At 34.8% G+C, this 20838-nt stretch overlaps 1 protein-coding gene across 1 annotated transcript in view; it reads right to left on the bottom strand.

The window, feature by feature from the left end:
- LOC149798474 (gem-associated protein 5-like) overlaps positions 1 to 20838 on the bottom strand; it is a 374140-nt gene that overhangs the window by 41965 nt on the left and 311337 nt on the right. Inside the window, exon 22 of the mRNA XM_089963670.1 lies at positions 14637 to 14847. Coding sequence (XP_089819796.1) covers positions 14637 to 14847 — 211 coding nt within the window. The remainder of the gene's footprint in view (positions 1 to 14636; positions 14848 to 20838) is intronic.

Raw genomic sequence — 20838 nt, forward strand, 5'->3', positions numbered from 1 at the left:
GTCTGAACTACACATAGGTAAACCTTTGCAAAAAGTTGGATAAGATGGGCATTTGGAATAAAGAGTGGTCTCGAAAATAATGGGTCCATATAGCACAAAAAAAAGAAGAAAGAAACTACAACTTTTACCCTTCTGCTCATGCACAAACGAAATAATCAATGAGAAACGATGTTTCTAACACAACTAGGCATTAGGTTAAAGGAAAATATCTTGGAAGCTGATGTATTAGGATGTATTCAGAAATAGCCTCCATTAATGTTTCCTACGCGCATCTCAGGCAAAAATGACAAAAACCTCCATGGGTTGATGAGCTAACAGCATTGCATTCCATATTACTTTATAAGTTGAGTACAACTGCAAATGGCACAGACCCAGACCTGCCATTGCATAATGCACTGTAAGATCTGGGTCTGTGCAGTTTGTTAGTAGTAATCTGTAGAACAAATAACATAGACCCTAATCTGCAGGTGCCTTATGCTATTGCAGATCAGGATCTTTGTTGTTTGCCTCGACCTACAGGTACTACCTCCATAAAAAATGATATAGACATACAAGTTACAGACAAAGCGCTACAGTTGTTGATTGGTAGCTGTATTACACACTATTCCTTAAAGGTACTACACAGCTAATTGCATGTTATCTATCTGCTTTGTTCATTCACAAATCTCACTAAGTCCTATTTCAGAATTTACTTATGTTTTAACTCTCTGACCTAATGAATAGAGTTCAAAACTTGTTTTGGGAATAAACTGGATCTTTTGCTCCTTCATGGGAAACTAATGTTTCTTTGTAAATTTTGTTAGGGTACTGAGTTAACAAATCCAAACTCAAAATTATGATAGCAAAGTGGATCTTTATCATCAAGACATTAATCAAGTCTTCAAGAATGTTATCAAATGGCATAGATATGGGGGATGGAGGGCTTTGAGAGAGCCAGTTCTCATGTTGTGCTTGCCTTACCATCAAGAACATTGTTCCCAGGTTAAAAGTTCATGCCACCTCTGAAATGGGAGTGGACAAGAACAAAGATGTTCCAAATACCAGGTGTTATGTACCTTGTTTATTACTGCAAGATGAGCAATATAACTGTTAGGCAATGTTCTCCCAGGAATTTCTAAAAAGATAGTACCTGGCATTTGAATGAGAATTCCCAAAATGGTGGCCAAAAGATGGCCTGAAGTTAATTCTGGGTGTGTTTGACGGTATTACTTTATCTGTGTATGTGTTCCTATAATTATTTCAAATATGCAAACAACATCCAGAAGAAGTCCTGATAATAAAGCTTACATTGATGTAGTTGATACTGTTGGCATGAATCCCCATATAAGATATATGCCACACTTGCAGTAATGACAATATGCTGACAACTTTAGACTAAATTAAAAATTAAATTGTTTTGCCTTGTCTGAATGCACTGAAATATTATCCTTTGCAAACTTTTTGTAAATTTATTTGTGTAAAATATTCAAACATGTTGTTTATCTAAAGCAATAAAATACTGGGCATTTTCTTTCCCTTATTTAATGTGCCAGCTTCATGTGGGAAAGAAATTTATCGTTCAATGAGTAGAAAAGTGACACTGTATCTGATGCGATCAAATGTCTTGCATTTCTGCATATTACCATATTTATCTGATGAAAATCAGAATGCTTAATGATAACCTCCCTGCCCCTATTTTTACACAATTTTTAAAAAATATCTGGCAAAGACATCTCTGCAAATTTATTGGATCCCTGCACCCTGAAATATTTATCAAACTGGCCCTATGGGTTAAAAAAGAACAGATACTTTAATATCAATAGCAACCTGAAATATTGCAATCATTTTTGGTAATCACACTCGGACACATTATTAAATGATGGTAATGGACACTTTCTGTGAGAAGCTATTAGAACCTATAGAAATGAGTAAGAACCATCAGCTAATATCAGATATCAACATACATCATTTTAAGTGATGAAACAGGATCAAATAGGAAATTGCATTGGCAACTACATGTATTCATATAGCTTAATTTTATATCCATCACGCTAGGTTCCAAATAACAGTTTCATATTCCTCTTCCTGTTGTTTCTGAATGACTAATTTATGATCTAGTGGAGGGTCCTCATTAATTCACTTTATTTCTAAAGGACTATTTCATGATCTAGTAGAAGGTCCCCATTACAATTTATTTGATTTCTGAGTGACTAATTCATAATCTAGTGGAAGGTCCCCATTAAAATTTATTTGATTTCTGAGTAACTAATTCATGATCCAGTAGAAGGTCCCCATTAAAATTTATTTTGATTTCTGAGTGACTAATTCATGATCTAGTGGAAGGTCCCCATTAAAATTTATTGATTTGTGAGTAATAACTCATGATCTAGTGGAAGGTTCCCAGTAATTTACTTGATTTCTTAATGACTAATTCATAATCAATTGGAAAAGCCCCCTTAATTTACTTAATTTCTGAACAACTAATTTATGATCAAGTGAAAAATTCCCCTTAATTACTTGATTTCTGAATGATAATTCATCATCAAGTGGAAAAGCACCATTTACTTGAAAATATCAAATTCAGAATTCATGTAAATAATATCTATATGAAGAGATCTGCAATGTACTATAATGGACCCTTTGCCAACTAACAGCTTATTGCATATTTATTCTGGAGCTACCTCTGCTGATTAGCAGTGAAAACAAATGAAACCTAATTAATTTTCTCTCTGAATCAGCAAATTAAAAGTTTTAGGAAATTAGGAAAGGAATCTGCCATTTACCAGTTAACAGATTGTTTAATGATATTCATTTGTTGTCTGTTATCAAATTTTGCAAATGTGATGTGAACCTTTGAAGTTATGCACGTAGATCAGTGGTTTCCATCGTTATTTGGCTGTGACCCTAAAACAAATAAAAAATTCTGAGCCTCACGACCCAGTTTCCACATTTTGATATGTTTTTCTACCCTCAAAAAGTATTCTAGTGAACCTCCAAGATCATCTAGCACACCCTCGCAGCCCTGATTTGGGTCGAGACTTTGAGGATGGGAACCAGTGATGTAGATATATTTATTACATGGCTCAAGGAAGAAAATGGTCAATTTTGTCCTAGTAGCTGAGAGGAAATAACTCTTGATAAAATATTAATAAGAACTAATAAACTGTCTTGTCCTGTTTCTTTCAAAAGGCAGTAAATATGTCAATACAATTCTAGGCAGACAAGTAATAGCTCCATCAATCTTTTATTCTTGATCTTTGCCTTGACCTGCATTGTGTACTTGATCTTTACCTTGACCTGCATTGTATTATTGATCTCTGCCTTGACCTGCATTGTATTATTGATCTCTGCCTTGACCTGCATTGTATTATTGATCTTTGCCTTGACCTGCATTGTATTATTGATCTTTGCCTTGACCTGCATTGTATTACTGATCTTTGCCTTGACCTGCATGTCTTCTAGATTTTTGCCTTGACCTACATTATATTCTAGATCTTTGCCTTGACCTGCATTGTATTCTAGATCTTTGCCTTGACCTACATTGTATTATTGATCTTTGCCTTGACCTGCATTGTATTATTGATCTCTGCCTTGACCTGCATTGTATTATCGATCTTTGCCTTGACCTGCATTGTATTCTAGATCTTTGCCTTGACCTACATTATATTCTAGATCTTTGCCTTGACCTGCATTGTATTCTTGATCTTTGCCTTGACCTACATTGTATTATTGATCTTTGCCTTGACCTACATTGTGTTATTGATCTTTGCCTTGACCTACATTGTATTATTGATCTTTGCCTTGACCTACATTGTATTATTGATCTTTGCCTTGACCTGCATTGTATTATTGATCTTTGCCTTGACCTGCATTGTATTCTAGATCTTTGCCTTGACCTACATTATATTCTAGATCTTTGCCTTGACCTGCATTGTATTCTAGATCTTTGCCTTGACCTACATTGTATTATTGATCTTTGCCTTGACCTGCATTGTATTATTGATCTCTGCCTTGACCTGCATTGTATTATTGATCTCTGCCTTGATCTGCATTGTATTATTGATCTTTGCCTTGACCTGCATTGTATTCTAGATCTTTGCCTTGACCTACATTGTATTATTGATCTTTGCCTTGACCTGCATTGTATTCTAGATCTTTGCCTTGACCTACATTGTATTATTGATCTTTGCCTTGACCTACATTGTATTATTGATCTTTGCCTTGACCTACATTGTATTATTGATCTTTGCCTTGACCTGCATTGTATTATTGAGCACCATGTAAAGATATAACCTTGACTTAACTGATCATATGTACTGAAAAGTTATGTGTGTGTTAGATATGTGATATCAATTAGAGGGCACATTAAAAAAATTATTATACAACAATAAACCATACTACTCCCACAAAATTTAAACTGATATAACATAAGTTTATAACATTTAACAATTACTTGGGGTGATGGATGGCAGGAGTAGTCAAAGACACTGTTTTACTTATCACTCACACACCTCTGCTTCTCTCGGTGTGAGCTCATGTCTCAGCCTAACCAATGTGGGTATATGAGAAAGCTTGCCAGTAGCTGCCCATAAATTGGTAGCTCTTAATGGAGTCTTCCCAGGTTCTTCCTCCACCAAATATACCTGCTGCCATGTATAGCCTATCATGTGTTGAAAATGGCATTAAACCCCAACATAACCAAAAATCAACAAATAATTAAGGAACCTAAAAGGGTCATAAAAGAGTCTACAACACTAAAATGTTTATACACATGTTACTGACAACAAACATGTTATAAAAGCACATGCTGCAAAATATTCCATGATAATTGCTGAGTTAGTATTAACATATACACATAATGTTATGTACCTAAAACCATACATACTGCCAACTAGCATTACAATTTTAATGAAACATATCTTTTAATGTGTTTGATGCCCTTTATTTCCCCTTTCAGAACCAGAAAATTAACCCAAAAGGAATTGACTTTATGGTTTGATACTAATAATATACTCTTATAAGTACTATGTGTAAAGAAGGTCACCAGCCCCAACAGTATACAACACTGATATCACAAAGTCCAGACCAATAAAAATATTATAATAGGTCTGTGCAATAAATACCAAGTATAGAGAAGTAATACAAAACTCTTAGCTAAAGAAGCAAAATGATGCCCTACAAAGAACCCCTAGACTCTTATCATTGGCTTTCTTTGGTCTAAAAGGCAATCCATGTTTTTCTTATCCTGTTATGATTTTCCTTACTAATGGTTATCAACGATAATAGATTAGGCTGACATCACCATAAATTTCAGCAACCATCTTACATCCTGTGTAGAAAACCTGATGAATGACTCAAATGATAAATGACCAGACCATAATGAATTTCCTGCCTTTGTGAACAACAAACACAGGGGCTAAAAAATTTAAGACTGTTGTTGCAAATGTCATATGACCTATATGAAGACAAAAAGCAACCAAATGTAAATAAATCTGCAAGCAATGAAAATTCTGGGCCCTAAATTTCAAATCTAAGTACAACAAGCAATGTGTCTTCTTTTACCTATATTTTCAATAGAACAAGAGATTATGAAAATTTCCGTGGGAACTGAAAAATGTTACAGCTAAACTATTTTACAACAAGAGTATGGTAAAGATAATATATACCTGCTTTGTATTTAATATTGCCCACTGTATGTCCTTAATACATTAAATTTAATTTACAGAAACTATTACTGTTTCATCAAGCTTTAACACAGCCATGACCTCTGACCTTTTAATCTCAGAATCTATAGTTTCATTTAATACTCTAAGTGCAAACCATGAACATAGTGTGATGAAGAAACACTTTCTAGAACAGAAGTTATTCTGCAAAATCTCGAGTTATTATGTGCAACCGATTTATGTTCTTTCAGTGACCTTGACCTTTGAACTCTGAACCCAAAGTCTATAGGATTCTTTCATACCCCAAGTGCAAGCCACCAACAGTGTTTGGTATTTGTTTATGGATGGCAACTTGAATAATTGTGTAGAAACAATATTGATAACAGATAGAAAGAATATCATCATATAATAAACACCACCATATGGTGGGGGGGCCCCGAGTGGCCGAGTGGTCTAAAGCGCTCACCATTACAGATCACTGCCATCTCACCTCTGTCTGCATGGGTTTGAGTCTCGGGTTTGGCCAATGTGGGTATGTGAGAAAGCTTGCCGGTAGCTTCTCGTGGGTCAGTGGTTCTTTCTGGGGTTTTCCCGGGTTCTTCCTCTACCATTAATACTGGCCGCAATGTATAGCCTATCTTGTGCTGAAAATGGCGTTAAACCCTACAACAACAACAACCATATGGTGGGAGAAAAAAAATGCAGCAAAACTAAAATAACATACTAAATACTGATTTCCATCCTATCCGCACTTTGCAAATGATTGAAAAATGTTTTTCCAATCTGTTACATCAATATCTAAGTTTAATCTTTCACACATTCCGAGACAGGCTGTCGTCTACACATCGCTGATCAATGGTTAAAAGAAGTGATAGAAATTGAATGGTATTACCTTTTAGACCTAACAAAGGACTCTGATATCCTAGATCTTAAACTACTCTGCCAAAAGCCAGAAATTTATATATGTGATAAAAAATACATTAAAGCTTTTTTGATCTTGCCAGCAGAAACAAACAAAGACATATAGGAAATGCAAAATCTGACAGACTGTTCATGTTATATAGGATGTTTCCATAAGGCTTAATAATAGGGTCCCTTCCATTTTTAATAAACATACAATATGTACAAATAATGTTCCACTTTACATTCAATATTTTCATACTGATATTCAACCTTACTATACAGCAGAAACAAAAGCCTCTCAGCTACAAACTGAACTACAAGGTAACACAGAGAGATGGTGCAGAAATAACAACACAACTAAATCTATAGTGGCTGGAGCAAGACACAAATCATGACTTGTGTCATGAAAATTGGCTCGAATGCTAGACAAATTTCTGTATGTGAAAACCAAATAGGAGTGATAACTTATAATGAAGCAACCAGTCACTAAGTTTGTTCTGTTGTTCATCCCAAATTCATGTTTGATAAAAGTTTAATTTTAGCCCTGATTGATTATTTTTGTACAGAATAGGTTAACATCATTGAGAAAAAACTAAATCACATTCTCCACTTGCATAATGTAGAGTTAGGCTTTTACTTGAGGTTTACCAACTAACCCCACGTGGTCATCTTTTTAAAGAATTGGGAAGGATCAAAATTATTAGAGTCAAATATCGTAAGTATAATACCAGTTTCTAAATGTATAAAAGGAACAGCAGGGGGGTGGGGGTGAACAGGGTAGATAATTGATGGATGTACCTACAGTTGCCGTTAACAAACCCCAGAAACAACACAAAACATATAAGCCTCCAGTTTGGCATGTTTGAAAAACATGCTAATCTCCTGTGTAACCTCTCTAGCAACATAACGGCTGACCCAACCCTCACACTAGCCTTGCGCTCCAGAGTGATTTTACTGTTATATTTTCACAGTGGCTATGAAAAGGAAACTAAAAGGGAACTAAATATTAGGTTTTTTTATTTAAAAAAACCTTATTTATTTTAAAGCATTTAAAAATGTTGAAATTTCCTTTTGGAGCTAGGCTAACTGAATGCATATATTTCGTAGCATGCACTAGTACCTACACTTCCATCACTTTGGAAAGTATCAAATGTGGCAAGAGTTGTGTGAAAAAATACTGTAAAGTAAACATACAGCAACTTTGCAGGGATCATCACGCCTAACCTTGCACATAACGTTGTGTTAGTGTTAAGGCATACTATATACAATGCAGGGCTTGTGGCTCACAGACTTTATGTGCATGCTTTTGAAAAGAATTTAAAAAAAACCCACTTTTGCTCAAGTTATTTGGTATTAATATTAACATTTTAAAAAAGTTACCAACTAAGATATATTTCTTCATAATGATGCATGCACAACAAGCATATGTATTGCATCATGAATCAAGTGGCCGAGTGGTCTAAAGAGTTCACTGTTATGGATCAATGCCATCTCACCTCTGTCTGCGTGGGTTAGAGTCTCGGGTTTGGCCAATTTGAATATGTGTGAAAGCTTGCCAGTAAATCTAAGCATATTTGATTATGGGTCAGCTTCATGTAAATATGGTTTCTGATAAGTCTGATCATATCCTGTTCAGCAGTCATGAAGTAGAAGTTGTTTAAAGTATTTTTACTATATTTAGTAACGGTGGCCATATTTGATGGCTGAATGGCATTTATACAATTTCACAATACATACTATAAGATACTATTTCAGCTCCTTTGGTCTTACAACTGCCAGCTAAAAGCACACAAAAAAACACATACATGAATGTACACATGCCTGCAGACATACACACACATGCTTGCATACATATGTAACACATAATAATTATGTGCCAATAATTAAAAAAAAACTTAAAAGAAGACTGAAGCAACTTATATTTTTTAGTACTGTATGTATCCCATAACTATTTAGTGCCAAAGGCATGTTTTGTAAATATTTTTTTAAAGCCATTGAAAGGCTCATCAAAAGTAAAGACATTCCTCTATGAAAATTGGCTAAAGTTATTTACAAGTAGGGACTGAGCTTTCATCATTTTGAAGACATTCTTTGATGACAGTTTCTAAAACTACAGAAAATGGGGGAAGGCTTTCATTGCCAGTCAAGATATTCTTCTATGAAAATTGGCTAGAAATATGTACAAGAAGGAGCTGAGTTGAGTATGGGAAAATTATAACAGTAAAATATCAATTATCCATTCCCATCTGGGGTGCAGATTTTGTCAAAACAATTTTTCATTGTGATGAATGAATTCTTGTAAAAAAATACAACTATCAACTAGCGATCAAGGACATTTTTTGAGTTGGCTCACATGGATTCTAATGTCATCTGTACTGGTAAATGATTAACTTCTATCACCGATTAAGTCACCACTGATCATTGATTGGCAAGAAATTACACTGAATTAGTCTACAAAATACCTTTCATCGAACCATTCTGAATCATTATTCCTGCTTGATTAGGTTGGAATTTCTGTATGCCAAATTACATATTGTCATAGCTTCACTAATTTAGTGATAATTGGGTGTAAGAACATTCATTCATTCATTCTCTCTCTCTCTCATTACATTTATTTTTACAGTAAAAAAATTATTTATTTTCAATACTAGTGTAATTTTAACTATATAAGATTATATTTGATCTAGTTTCATTTTGATTTCTGTTAATCTGGTCTACACTGGCATCATGACTGGGAAATTTGCTTTACGTTTGTTTTACATATGAATAAGTATAACTTCGAGGGCATTGTACCACTAGCATGAGCAAATAATCTAGATAATCGGTGGCCAGATAAAAAAAATTTACTGCTGAACTAAAAAGAATTTGAAACTGTTCCCAAATGCCTGACAGTGACCCCCATTCTGCAATGTCATTAACAGTTTGTACTGGAATTGCATTCCAGTTTCACAAAGTAAACATGAAACTGAAATGTTAAGGGCTATGGCTTTGTATCTGAATCAATAAAACTCAATTCTATCCTAACAAAGGTTGTAACAAGTAGTCGAATGTGGGCATCGAGGGGGTCTGACATTTCCTGACTAGATCAATTAGAATGAAATCCAAAGCTAGATTCTAAAATATTCTTAAAGTTCATGCTAAAAATGGATCCAAAAATCTATAAAGAGTCTAACTCTGTCATAGATCATGAAGTAAATGTTAACATGCAGACAGTATATTGAGATTGACATTTCAGAGGACAGACTGAATGGTATTTAATGTGATGACCTGTCATTTGAGATACAACTTGCATTTCTCATGATTTGAAAAGACAAAGCTTTTCATTATCATCAGGAACATTGAGCACTTTCCAATTGATATCCCTTCAAACAGGAAAACAGAAACATTCCAAACGAATAAACGTTTGTCAAATTGTACAAATCAAAAAGCTTAATGCCTCTTTTGTAGTGCAATAAAGTTGGCACTTTCTTGATTTAAATGTACATGATTAAAAAATGTTAAAGATATTTTCACAAATTTTGGAAGACAAAAAAAAATGTAGATTTCATCCATGTTTTAGTAACAAATGTAAATTACATTAGAATCACTAATTAGGAAATCATTGAAACAATGTGTGAAAGGACAAGTTTAATTATTATTTTACTTTGAACAAAACACATGCACTGTTTGATTTATACTTTTTTGAAAACAATGACGTTTTTAAATTTAAAAATTGATTAAATTAACCCTTTACCTCACGCAAGCGTCTTTGGACGCCTCTACTCCATTCGCATGAAAGTGCCTTTTGACGCCTCTACTCCATTCACATGGAAGCGCCTTTTGATGCCAGCTGTAAACATCAGACATTTTGAGCTGGTTTTCGTAGCACCACCTTCGGGGAAAACCTCCCTATTAGATACTACATTCATTTCTGAGAATGACAATTACGTCAGATCACGTGGTCGCTGTTTATGCACTGGTCGATATCTGCTATTTAAAGTAACTGGGTTGTAATCTCCACTCTCCAAAATGGCGCTCACGGATTTCATTCAGTACTTATGAAATTTTCACAATCAGAATCACAACTATGAAAGATTCAATAACTTAGGTAAAGCTCTGATATTGATGTAGGCAGCAATTAGTTTTTATAAATTTTCAAATTCAGATGACTTAGTGATGTAGATGCAGATGAAAAACATGTAAACTTTGAGTATGGGAAATGGCAGCTACGGTTGGTCACGCGGCCTCACTGACATGACGGTGAACAAGTTCTCTCAAGATTTTAAAGCACATAAAAAATTCATCTGTGAAAAATAATTACACAGCTATAACAATCAGACTTTACTCTTAAATTTTTCTACATATAATATATGTGTACCAAAAATGTAAAATAGTTAAAATTGCTGTTAAACGTAACATACACTACATTGCTCAACAGTTCACAGGCAGGCTATGCGTATGCGGTTGGCTAGGTAACATGTGTTCTATTTATAGCGCGCTGCACTTTGTCACTATGCTCTATGAGGTAAAGGGTTAACAACTAAAGCTTCATTTCTTTTAGCATTTTAGCACTAAATAAATAAGCAGCTGTAATTTCCATTTTTGCGAAGCGTACATTCTAACAAGTACTGTTATTTATAACACACCAATGTCTACAACACATTTTCCTTTTTGTTTTATTTCTGCCCATCTATCATCAAAAGCAATGACAGGCTATTCAGTAAAGGCTGGATGGACCGTAAGCTGAAAACACATCCAGACACTTTTGACTGTTACATTATTTATTATCAAAAACATTGATAGTGGATTCCAGATAAGGTTAGAAAATTTTCTTATACTACCAACACTTCCAAGCACTTTTCTGTTTTATTATGGCATAATCAAAGACCAAAGTTTTACATAAAAAATGAAGATACAAGATAAAACTAATAAATTACACAGGATGAATTACCTGACCGGGTTTATAAATAAAAGTTCAAATGTTCTGGCACTGAATTATTTTATTATCTGCATGTTACATGTGGCTGATGGTAAGAAGTAGATTCGTCTTCCTACTTTATATACAACTATATCTATGTATGTTGGCTTTTTTTCTTCACTTGTTCTGCATGTCTCAGCATAAACTGCATTTTATAACCTTTGTGACATTTCCATATGCAGTCCATACTGTCACTATTAACTAGTCATGCTTTAAAGGCTGTCAATCTGCCATCTTTTATCAGATCATTTCCTTGTCTTGCATGGTGAACAATATTGACAATATTATTAAAAAATGCTTATGATGCAAGAAACAAAATATAACAGATGCATATCAAGCGCAGACAGCAGCTGCCTCTATCTGCCAAAAGATTATATGATAAAAAAAATTACGAAATAGAACCCAAAGTAGAGCAACAAGATGGCTCCCAATTGCTGATCCAGATATTACTTACACCCCAACCCCTGCCAATCAGTGACCCAGAAGCCTGAACCAAAATACGCTGCATATATGTTGAGTGTGTTCCTGCTTTTACTGCATATACAAGTTTGGGATTAAAAAAAACAGTAGATTTGACAATATGTGACACTCCAGTGAGGCAGTTACAAATTTTTTTTATTTTATATATTTAAGATCTCCAAAACATTTTTCCAGAATACTGTCACAGTGCATAGCTAAGAATAATTAAGCCATTAATCAAAGGTATATGCTGAATTTAAAACTGTCAGTTAAGTGAATTATTTCAAATTTATACAGTGGCAGTTTTGCATATAGTGAATTATTTGAAACTGATTGTGTCAGTATTGCCTATGTTGTATTATATGAAGTTAATACAGTGCCGATGTTGCTGATGGACTTTTATTTGAATGTAATACATCAGTTTTATTTGCTGTGAGGAATACATTTGAAATCAAACTCTGTAATGGAAGAAAATGGCTGTTTAATGATGTTACAGTTTCATTATTGACCTGTGTAATTTTATTAAACGTTCACAATATTCTATAGTTTATGTTAACCTGATAGTTTAAGTAAATCCATTAACACAGATCTCGACAAATGATAGATGTTTATTGCCTATGTATTTGCTTCATTAAGTCGATACAACCTTTTACGAATTTGTTCTCCCTGTTAATTCAGACATATAAAAATCAAAAACTCCCACATGTACTGCTCAACATAGCGTATGTTTCACACAGCATCACTTTCTACTGCAGCTTTCATGGCTTTGTAAGGAGGTACATTTTTGTTGGCACTTAATATGCTGATATATCTGTGATAGTCAGCAAACTGATCTGTCTTTATTGGCTCTGTTAATTCAGGCTTTGTAGCATCCATGAATTAAAGCAAAATATAAAGTATCCCATGAATAAAATCCAACTAGAATAAATCTAACTTATAAACCGAAACCAGCGCTTTGAACCATCACTAGAATCAACATGCATACTTATAATAATTCCGATGTGAACATAATGGTGAAATACAGCTACAATATTTTGTAGGGGAGCATCGACAAATTATAGTTGTCTCCTTTGCTTATATCCATTTTAATTATCAATTAATACAGCTGTTTTTTCCATAGTAAGTCAAATTTTTCATAACAAAGTTTGGGCAGAAAAAGAATCAAGATAATAATTATTCTTAATAATTGGGGGGGGGGAAAGCATCACTATTTGTTGCTTATTTTATACACAAGATTTCAGTCATACTGTATATTACTTTGTCATGAAAAGATTTCTACTCATACACAGGACAAAGATTTATGATTATTTTCGTGAATGTTATATGACTGCCAACAGTACAGCATGGCTGACTGGATACTATTGACCAATGGGTCTCAGTGACCTTGATCTTTGGTCATAGCATGCTGGTATGACTATGAGCTTGACCTTTCACACTCCAAGGTCAACAATTTTCTTTATTATAGAATAAAAATTACTACATAAGATCCAGTTTTCTATGTGTGACAATGATGTTGGCCTTTGACCTTCTGCCCCCAAATCAATAGCCTCTTCCATACCTTAAGCCCTTTGTGAACTATGGACATGGCATGTGGTCTAGAACTTACTATATTTTGTAAATAATCTTTAAAGTGACATTAACCTTTGACTCTTTGAGTCTGGTTTAGGTATGAAGTTGAAATTAACCCTTTTTCTTTCTTGTTTCAGTCAATGACATTACCCCTTTGATCTTCTGACTTCCAAACTGATATGCTTTATCCTTATTCCTAAGCAGGGTATTAACAATGTTTAATAACAGTAGAAGGTTGATAACTTGCATTATTATGCAAATGCAAAATAAGGAACTGATGGAAAGTTAGATGGAAAAATGGAACACATCATAAATTAATATGTTCCCAGCTTTCAGTAGACGAAAAAATATCTAATGCAAAGGTGCATTCTTATATTATTTAAATTCAGTTTTCATTAAAGTGATGTATCGTAACATTCAACAAACACAGTATAACTGTACTTCTCAACAAATCTAAGTATCTTCAATTATCTCTCTTTGAAAACAAAAAATATTGGTCCCATGAAAGTCCTACACAAAATGCTAATGCATTCAATTAATGCATAACAATTTATCAACCAACATTTTATTAGCATTTGCATCAAACAGTTTTGGTACATATAGCTGTGCAAAAACTTGCCCAAGACTGAAATTCTTGCCGCTTGTTCAAACATTTTTCTATCATGTAGACTTAGCAAGATTTTCTAAACTCTGAGTGTGTGTGTTTCTTATCTTTTTTACATAAGGTAAGGTATGCCTTTATGCCAATGTGATGTGTGATGTGATGTGATGTGATTTTGATTTTTAACGTAGCTTTAAAAATTTTTCAGTCATATCGCTACGATGTCTGCAACGTGCCAGTTTATAGTGATGTCTAGCACTGGGGCGTCATGCTGCAGACATGTAGCATGATGTCCCACCCAGTCATATTATCCTGACACCAGGCCGACCAGTCCTAACACTAACCTCTTAATGCTGAACGCCAAGCGAGGCAGCTGTTAGTAACATTTTTGTAAGTCTCTGGTATGACTCGGCCAAGGATCGAATCCACTGTGCCAATGAAAAGACAAAAAAAAAAAAGAAATGAAATTTTTAACCAAAAAAAAGCATGTGAGCACATCTTTTACCTGAAGTCCCTTCTGGTCAGTAAGATAACTGTAAGCCTCCTTCCACTCATACTTCAACAGGTGCTGACTAACCACTTTTTGTGCATACATAATCCCATGCTGTTTCTCATTGGCTATTAGAGAAATCTGGGCAGCAGTCTTCAAGCTTGACTGGTCATATCGTCTGGCCAATAGCTTTGCAGCATCTTGGACCTGTTTCATGGCAAGATGGCTGCAAAAAGAGAAACACATGGTTTAATACCCACACAATTTAAATGTATGTATAGTGTTACATGAAGATCATAATTGAAATGAAAAGATAAAATTCACATTGATTACCTTGTATTGTTGTACCTGCGGCAAGGTTACTACAGGAAAGACATCGAAATTACAATGGTTCAAAGCTGCCTGGTCAGTTGGTTGGCTGTTGATAGCTGAATGCTATTTTTCAGCAAACAAAAGGCTATACATGGTAGCCAGTATAACTGATGGAGAAAGAACATGGGGAAAACCGTAGTAAGAACCACCAACACATGGGAAACTACTGCAAGCTTTCTCACATACCCACATTGGCCACGTGCAAGACCTGAACCTATGTGGATAGCAGTGAGATGGCGCTTTAGACCACTCTTTAATTCAACAGAAGGGCTTCTGGTGAACCTGATTTGGTGGTACATCATACAGTTCAAATTTATTTCAAAACCCTGAAGAGCACTTCCTTATTTTAGCCCCCTTATTATAATGGCTTTTGTTATAAAGCCAGCATGAACAAGGATCCCATTTCATTAAGGAATAGTAAAATATATGTCCACATTTGGCAACAAATATAAGTTTGTACAATGGGTGCAAAAATATGGGACCACATTTTACACATTAAAAGGATACTCAGTGAAACCTTTCTAAAAAGGACACATAAGGAACCACAAAATTGTATCCTTGGAGGACATATAACCTCAGAGAAAAGTTAAGAGTGACATGAAGCAAAGAAAACTGGTTCATAAATGACCTTCTAAACTGGTGCTCCATGTATGGAGTTTCTGCTAAGACAGATAACACCATGTGTGTATGTGTGTTTGCATCTTTGTGTATGTGAGAGGGAGATTCTGATATCACAGTATTTACCAAACATGAAGAGAGAGAGAGAGAGATTCTGATATCACAGTATTTACCAAACATGAAGAGAGAGAGAGGGAGATTCTGATATCACAGTATTTACCAAACATGAAGAGAGAGAGAGGGAGATTCTGATATCACAGTATTTACCAAACATGAAGAGAGAGAGAGAGAGATTCTGATATCACAGTATTTACCAAACATGAAGAGAGAGAGAGGGAGATTCTGATATCACAGTATTTACCAAACATGAAGAGAGAGAGAGGGAGATTCTGATATCACAGTATTTACCAAACATGAAGAGAGAGAGAGGGAGATTCTGATATCACAGTATTTACCAAACATGAAGAGAGAGAGAGGGAGATTCTGATATCACAGTATTTACCAAACATGAAGAGAGAGAGAGAGAGATTCTGATATCACAGTATTTACCAAACATGAAGAGAGAGAGAGAGAGATTCTGATATCACAGTATTTACCAAACATGAAGAGAGAGAGAGAGAGATTCTGATATCACAGTATTTACCAAACATCAGAGAGAGGGAGAGAGAGAGAGAGAGAGAGATGGACAGACAGACAGAGGGAGATCCTGATATCACTGTATTTACCAAACATGTTCAGGAGATCAAAAACCATACTATCAAATTGTCTTTCATTTGTTGATCCATCACACTACCAAAACACCACCTTCAAAAAGTAAAATTAAAAGGTCACTAAGTCTTGTTTACAGATGGCTTCTTTGTCAGACAATCAATAAAGGTATCATTGTCTCAGTTTAACTCAGAGGTGATAAGGTCAAGTTTTCACATTGTTTCTTTGCTGAGGACTCAACTGAGGTGTTGCCAACTAAATTTGTTTGGTCATTATGTTATCCCAAATTTATTATGTCGGGTTTTCTTGTGTTCTTTTTTTATTTGTTGTTGTTGTAGTTGTTGTAGGGTTTAATGCCATTTTTCAGCACAAGATGGGCTGTACATGGCGGCCAGTATAAATGGTGGAGGAAGAACCCTGGAAAACCCTGGGAAAAAACACCCGCCCATGAGAAGCTATTGACAAGCTTTCTCACATACCGCCATTAGCCAAGCCTGAGACTCGAACACATGCAGACAGAGGTGAGATGGCAGTAATCCAGAACAGTGAGCACTTTGGACCACTTGGCCACTCAGGGCCCCTTTTTTGTTGGTAACATAGCTTTAACAATTTGAGTTACACTGGGGTGCTGAAAATGTGCAATGTCCACTTAGTATAATTACATTCATATTAGAGTCATAACCAGCTGAGATGTCTGCAGTGTGGCAGCTTATAATGATGTCTAGCATGGGGCATCATGCCACAGACATGTAGCATCTTGTTCTACCCAGTCACATTATCCTGACATTAGGCCCACCAGTCCTAGCACTTAACCTCTTGATGCTGGGTGTCAAGTGAAGCAGCTGCTAGTATGATTTTTATAAGTCTTTGGTATGACTCAGCTCGGGTTCAAACCTATGACCTCCTGCATCCAAGGCAGACACTCTAACCACTAAGGCCACCAGAGCAGTCCCAAAATTGTTTTAATAAAGCACAGGACAAAAGTGGTGTGAAAGCTTATCTCCTGGACTTGGTCAAAATCCCCAAAACAGAACAACTGCTTCAGGTAATGTACTACACACCTGTCTCCCACACCACATTTCCTCATGACACTGTGTCGCAGAGTGATAACACATCATACCTTTAGAAGAAAATGTGAAGCCTGAGTGCAAATAAAGAAATAAAGATACTAGCAACAACAACTAATATTTATTATCATCCTCCACAATTATGTGATTGGAAATGCCCATCAATTTCAGTATTATGTAAATTTTCAGGAAAGTAAATTGACTTGATATCAATTATAATTTAAATTTAAATACAACAGTATGGAATAAAACACTCTGTGACAGCAGATCTGGGTCTGCACAGTTTCCAAATGGACTCTACTTATAAGTGAGTATATACAGTATTTTATGTTGAGAACTTTTGTACAATTTATTGGTTGGAAACATTTTTTTAATACTAAGGTGGCGCTATACAGTTTCGCATTTTGCATAAGGGTTAGGATTTTAAAGAAAAAGAATGTCCCCGGCTTTCCTCACTGGTTATACTGGCCATTTAAAAAAGATCTTGTATATCTTAGGTATAATGAAAAGAACCTTTAATTCCCTTTATTTTGGTGTATACTTGATGGGTGTACTATGGGTTATAGAGTATACAGCTTGGCCTTACTTCAAATGTGCACCTTTCAAAAAAGTGCTAGCTCTACTTGGTCATTTTCACTTCCTGAACTTCAGAGGTAAATTGTATAAAAAAGAGCCGATAACTTTTTTTACATTTTATGTATTTGGAAATTCATTCATTGCTCTTGCAGAAGCTGGTATTGTCTAGTCTGGCAAAATTCATTTTCCCTATTTTAATAGCTGCTATGTATAGTGTACTTTAGACTAATTCAGACTGATTTTTTAACACAAGGGAGCAGTCATTTTAGTTAGCAGTGTGCTTAAATCATGTAAAATTTCCAAAAGTACAATATCCAAAAGAAATATCATCCACATTAAATTAATGTAGCATAGAGGTATGCAAACATTCTCTCCACTGTGCATGTTTTAAATGCAAACTACTTCACCTTACATACATCACTCTCTCAAAAGTACATATCATCTGGTGAGCGCCACCATAAAGAAGATATAGGTATTATTTTTGCATGATTTAATTATGTTTATATGGCTGAAACATTTAAGTCGCAAGCATCAAAACAATCCTTTTGAATAATTATCCTGCCTTTTCCCCCACAGAACAGTATTTATGAGTGTCAGAGTCTCTGACAAGTCCAGCCTCCCCCCCATGATAAAAGTGAGTTATTTTAAGAATGCACATTACATTTTGTAAACATAGCAACCAATGTTATGCTGAATGACAGGAACATGAAACTAGCCAGAATTATTTCTGAGATATCAATAATGATTTTTACAATTAGAAAAGGGAGGTAACTCATCAGGTTCATAAAGGTCAAAGGTCAAAGTGTAAAATATTTGCCTATTGTTTAATATGGAAGAAGCGAATTCACTTTCTCTTCATTTATTTTTTTATTTCATTGCAAATAAATGAAAAGAAACACTTTCACCATATATTTCGGTCACTTATTGCAACAGTTTTAAATTTAAGTTGACTCTATTCCTATATTCTAAGATTCTAATTTCCCCATAATTAAGGTCACTACTCACACAAACATACCTCATGGCAAATTATGTAAGCAAGAGAAAAATGATCATAATTAGCTTATTTTCATGCTTAACATCAATATGAATGTACCATTTTATCCAGAACATCATGCATAATTATATCAAAGTAAAAAAAAATAATTGCAAACATTTTTATATTTTCTTTAAGGTGGCGCTATACAGTTTCGCATTTTGCATAGGGTTAGGATTTTAAAGAAAAAGAATGTCCCCGGCTTTCCTCACTGGTTATACTGGCCATTTAAAAAAGATCTTGTATATCTTAGGTATAATGAAAAGAACCTTTAATTCCCTTTATTTTGGTGTATGATTGATGGGTGTACTATGGGTTATAGAGTATACAGCTTGGCCTTACTTCAAATGTGCACCTTCCAGAAAAGTGCTAGCTCTACTTGGTCATTTTCACTTCCTGAACTTCAGAGGTAAATTGTATAAAAAAGAGCCGATAACTTTTTTTACATTTTATATATTTGGTAATTCATTCATTGCACTTTCAGAAGCTGGTATTGTCTAGTCTGGCAAAATTCATTTTCCCTATTTTAATAGCTGCTATGTATAGTGTACTTTAGACTAATTCAGACTGATTTTTTAACACAAGGGAGCAGTCATTTTAGTTAGCAGTGTGCTTAAATCATGTAAAATTTCCAAAAGTACAATATCCAAAAGAAATATCATCCACATTAAATTAATGTAGCATAGAGGTATGCAAACATTCTCTCCACTGTGCATGTTTTAAATGCAAACTACTTCACCTTACATACGTCACTCTCTCAAAAGTACATATTATCTGGTGAGCGCCACCTAAATCTGAAAAATTATTTGGTACCATAAGTGGAAGATTATATTTAGCTATAAAGTTGGCAGTACCTAGGCATGGATATCTTTAACCACATTGGAAATAGATTCTGCAAACAAGGATTTCAGTAATGGTGTACTTATTGTTGTATTTGATATGCCTTCATGAAATGGAATGATTGCATGACACATAATGTCATTTTTGCCATCATAGCAGATCTTAAAATCAGTTTTACAGGAAGGACAGAAATTACAATGAAAGTAATGCTAACAGTTTTGTGTCAACTGAATTCTTTAGCAACTGAACCATAATTTATTGATGTCTTTAATCCTTTTAGCATTACTTCTGAACACATATAATATAATCCATGTTTGCCAACCTCAAACACTGAAGCCAACAGACCATGCCTACAGAATCAAAGGGATGTTAATTTTGTTATATGCTGCTTGAAATTAGCAACAAAACTGTATTGTCCTGCTTAGGGCATTCCACAGCCACATGATCACTGCCAGTATTACCGTAAATACACTACACTCATAACAAAGCATAAAAGAAACAGAAAAGTTAATTTTTTTAATTTATTTTGTGTATGCTGAATATTTCAGTGGGTGATGGTGGGGACAGAAGATACTCTTCACCTTGGGAAAAAAACCTTCCCGGCCAAGAGATTCATATGCATGCATTAGTGTTTCATGATCTTTCTCTTTCAGGATTATTTCAACCTTTCATACCCTAAGTAATCCCATGTGTGATCCCAAAGGGTACTACAGGTTCAATAAATTTATCAAACTTCTATTTGATAAGTATTGTTGAATTTTCCCACTGTCCCACCATTTAAGCAGGGGATATTGTTTTACAATCCATCTGTCTGTCCAGTACCACATCTCCTCCTAAAACAAAAAAAACTATGTAGCTGTGTTGTTCTTGGGTTAACCATCTGGGGGTGTACCCTTTGTTCCAACCCCTGGCAAATATTCAAGAGGATCAGGAACTTTTTAAAGTTGCTTGTTCATCTTTCAAGCAAGAGGAATTTAGCAAAACAGAGAATACTTAATCTAAT

This window comes from Sinohyriopsis cumingii, chromosome 6, assembly GCF_028554795.1.
Source record: "Sinohyriopsis cumingii isolate HCF-2022 chromosome 6, ASM2855479v2, whole genome shotgun sequence".
NCBI classification, from domain to species: domain Eukaryota; kingdom Metazoa; phylum Mollusca; class Bivalvia; order Unionida; family Unionidae; genus Sinohyriopsis; species Sinohyriopsis cumingii.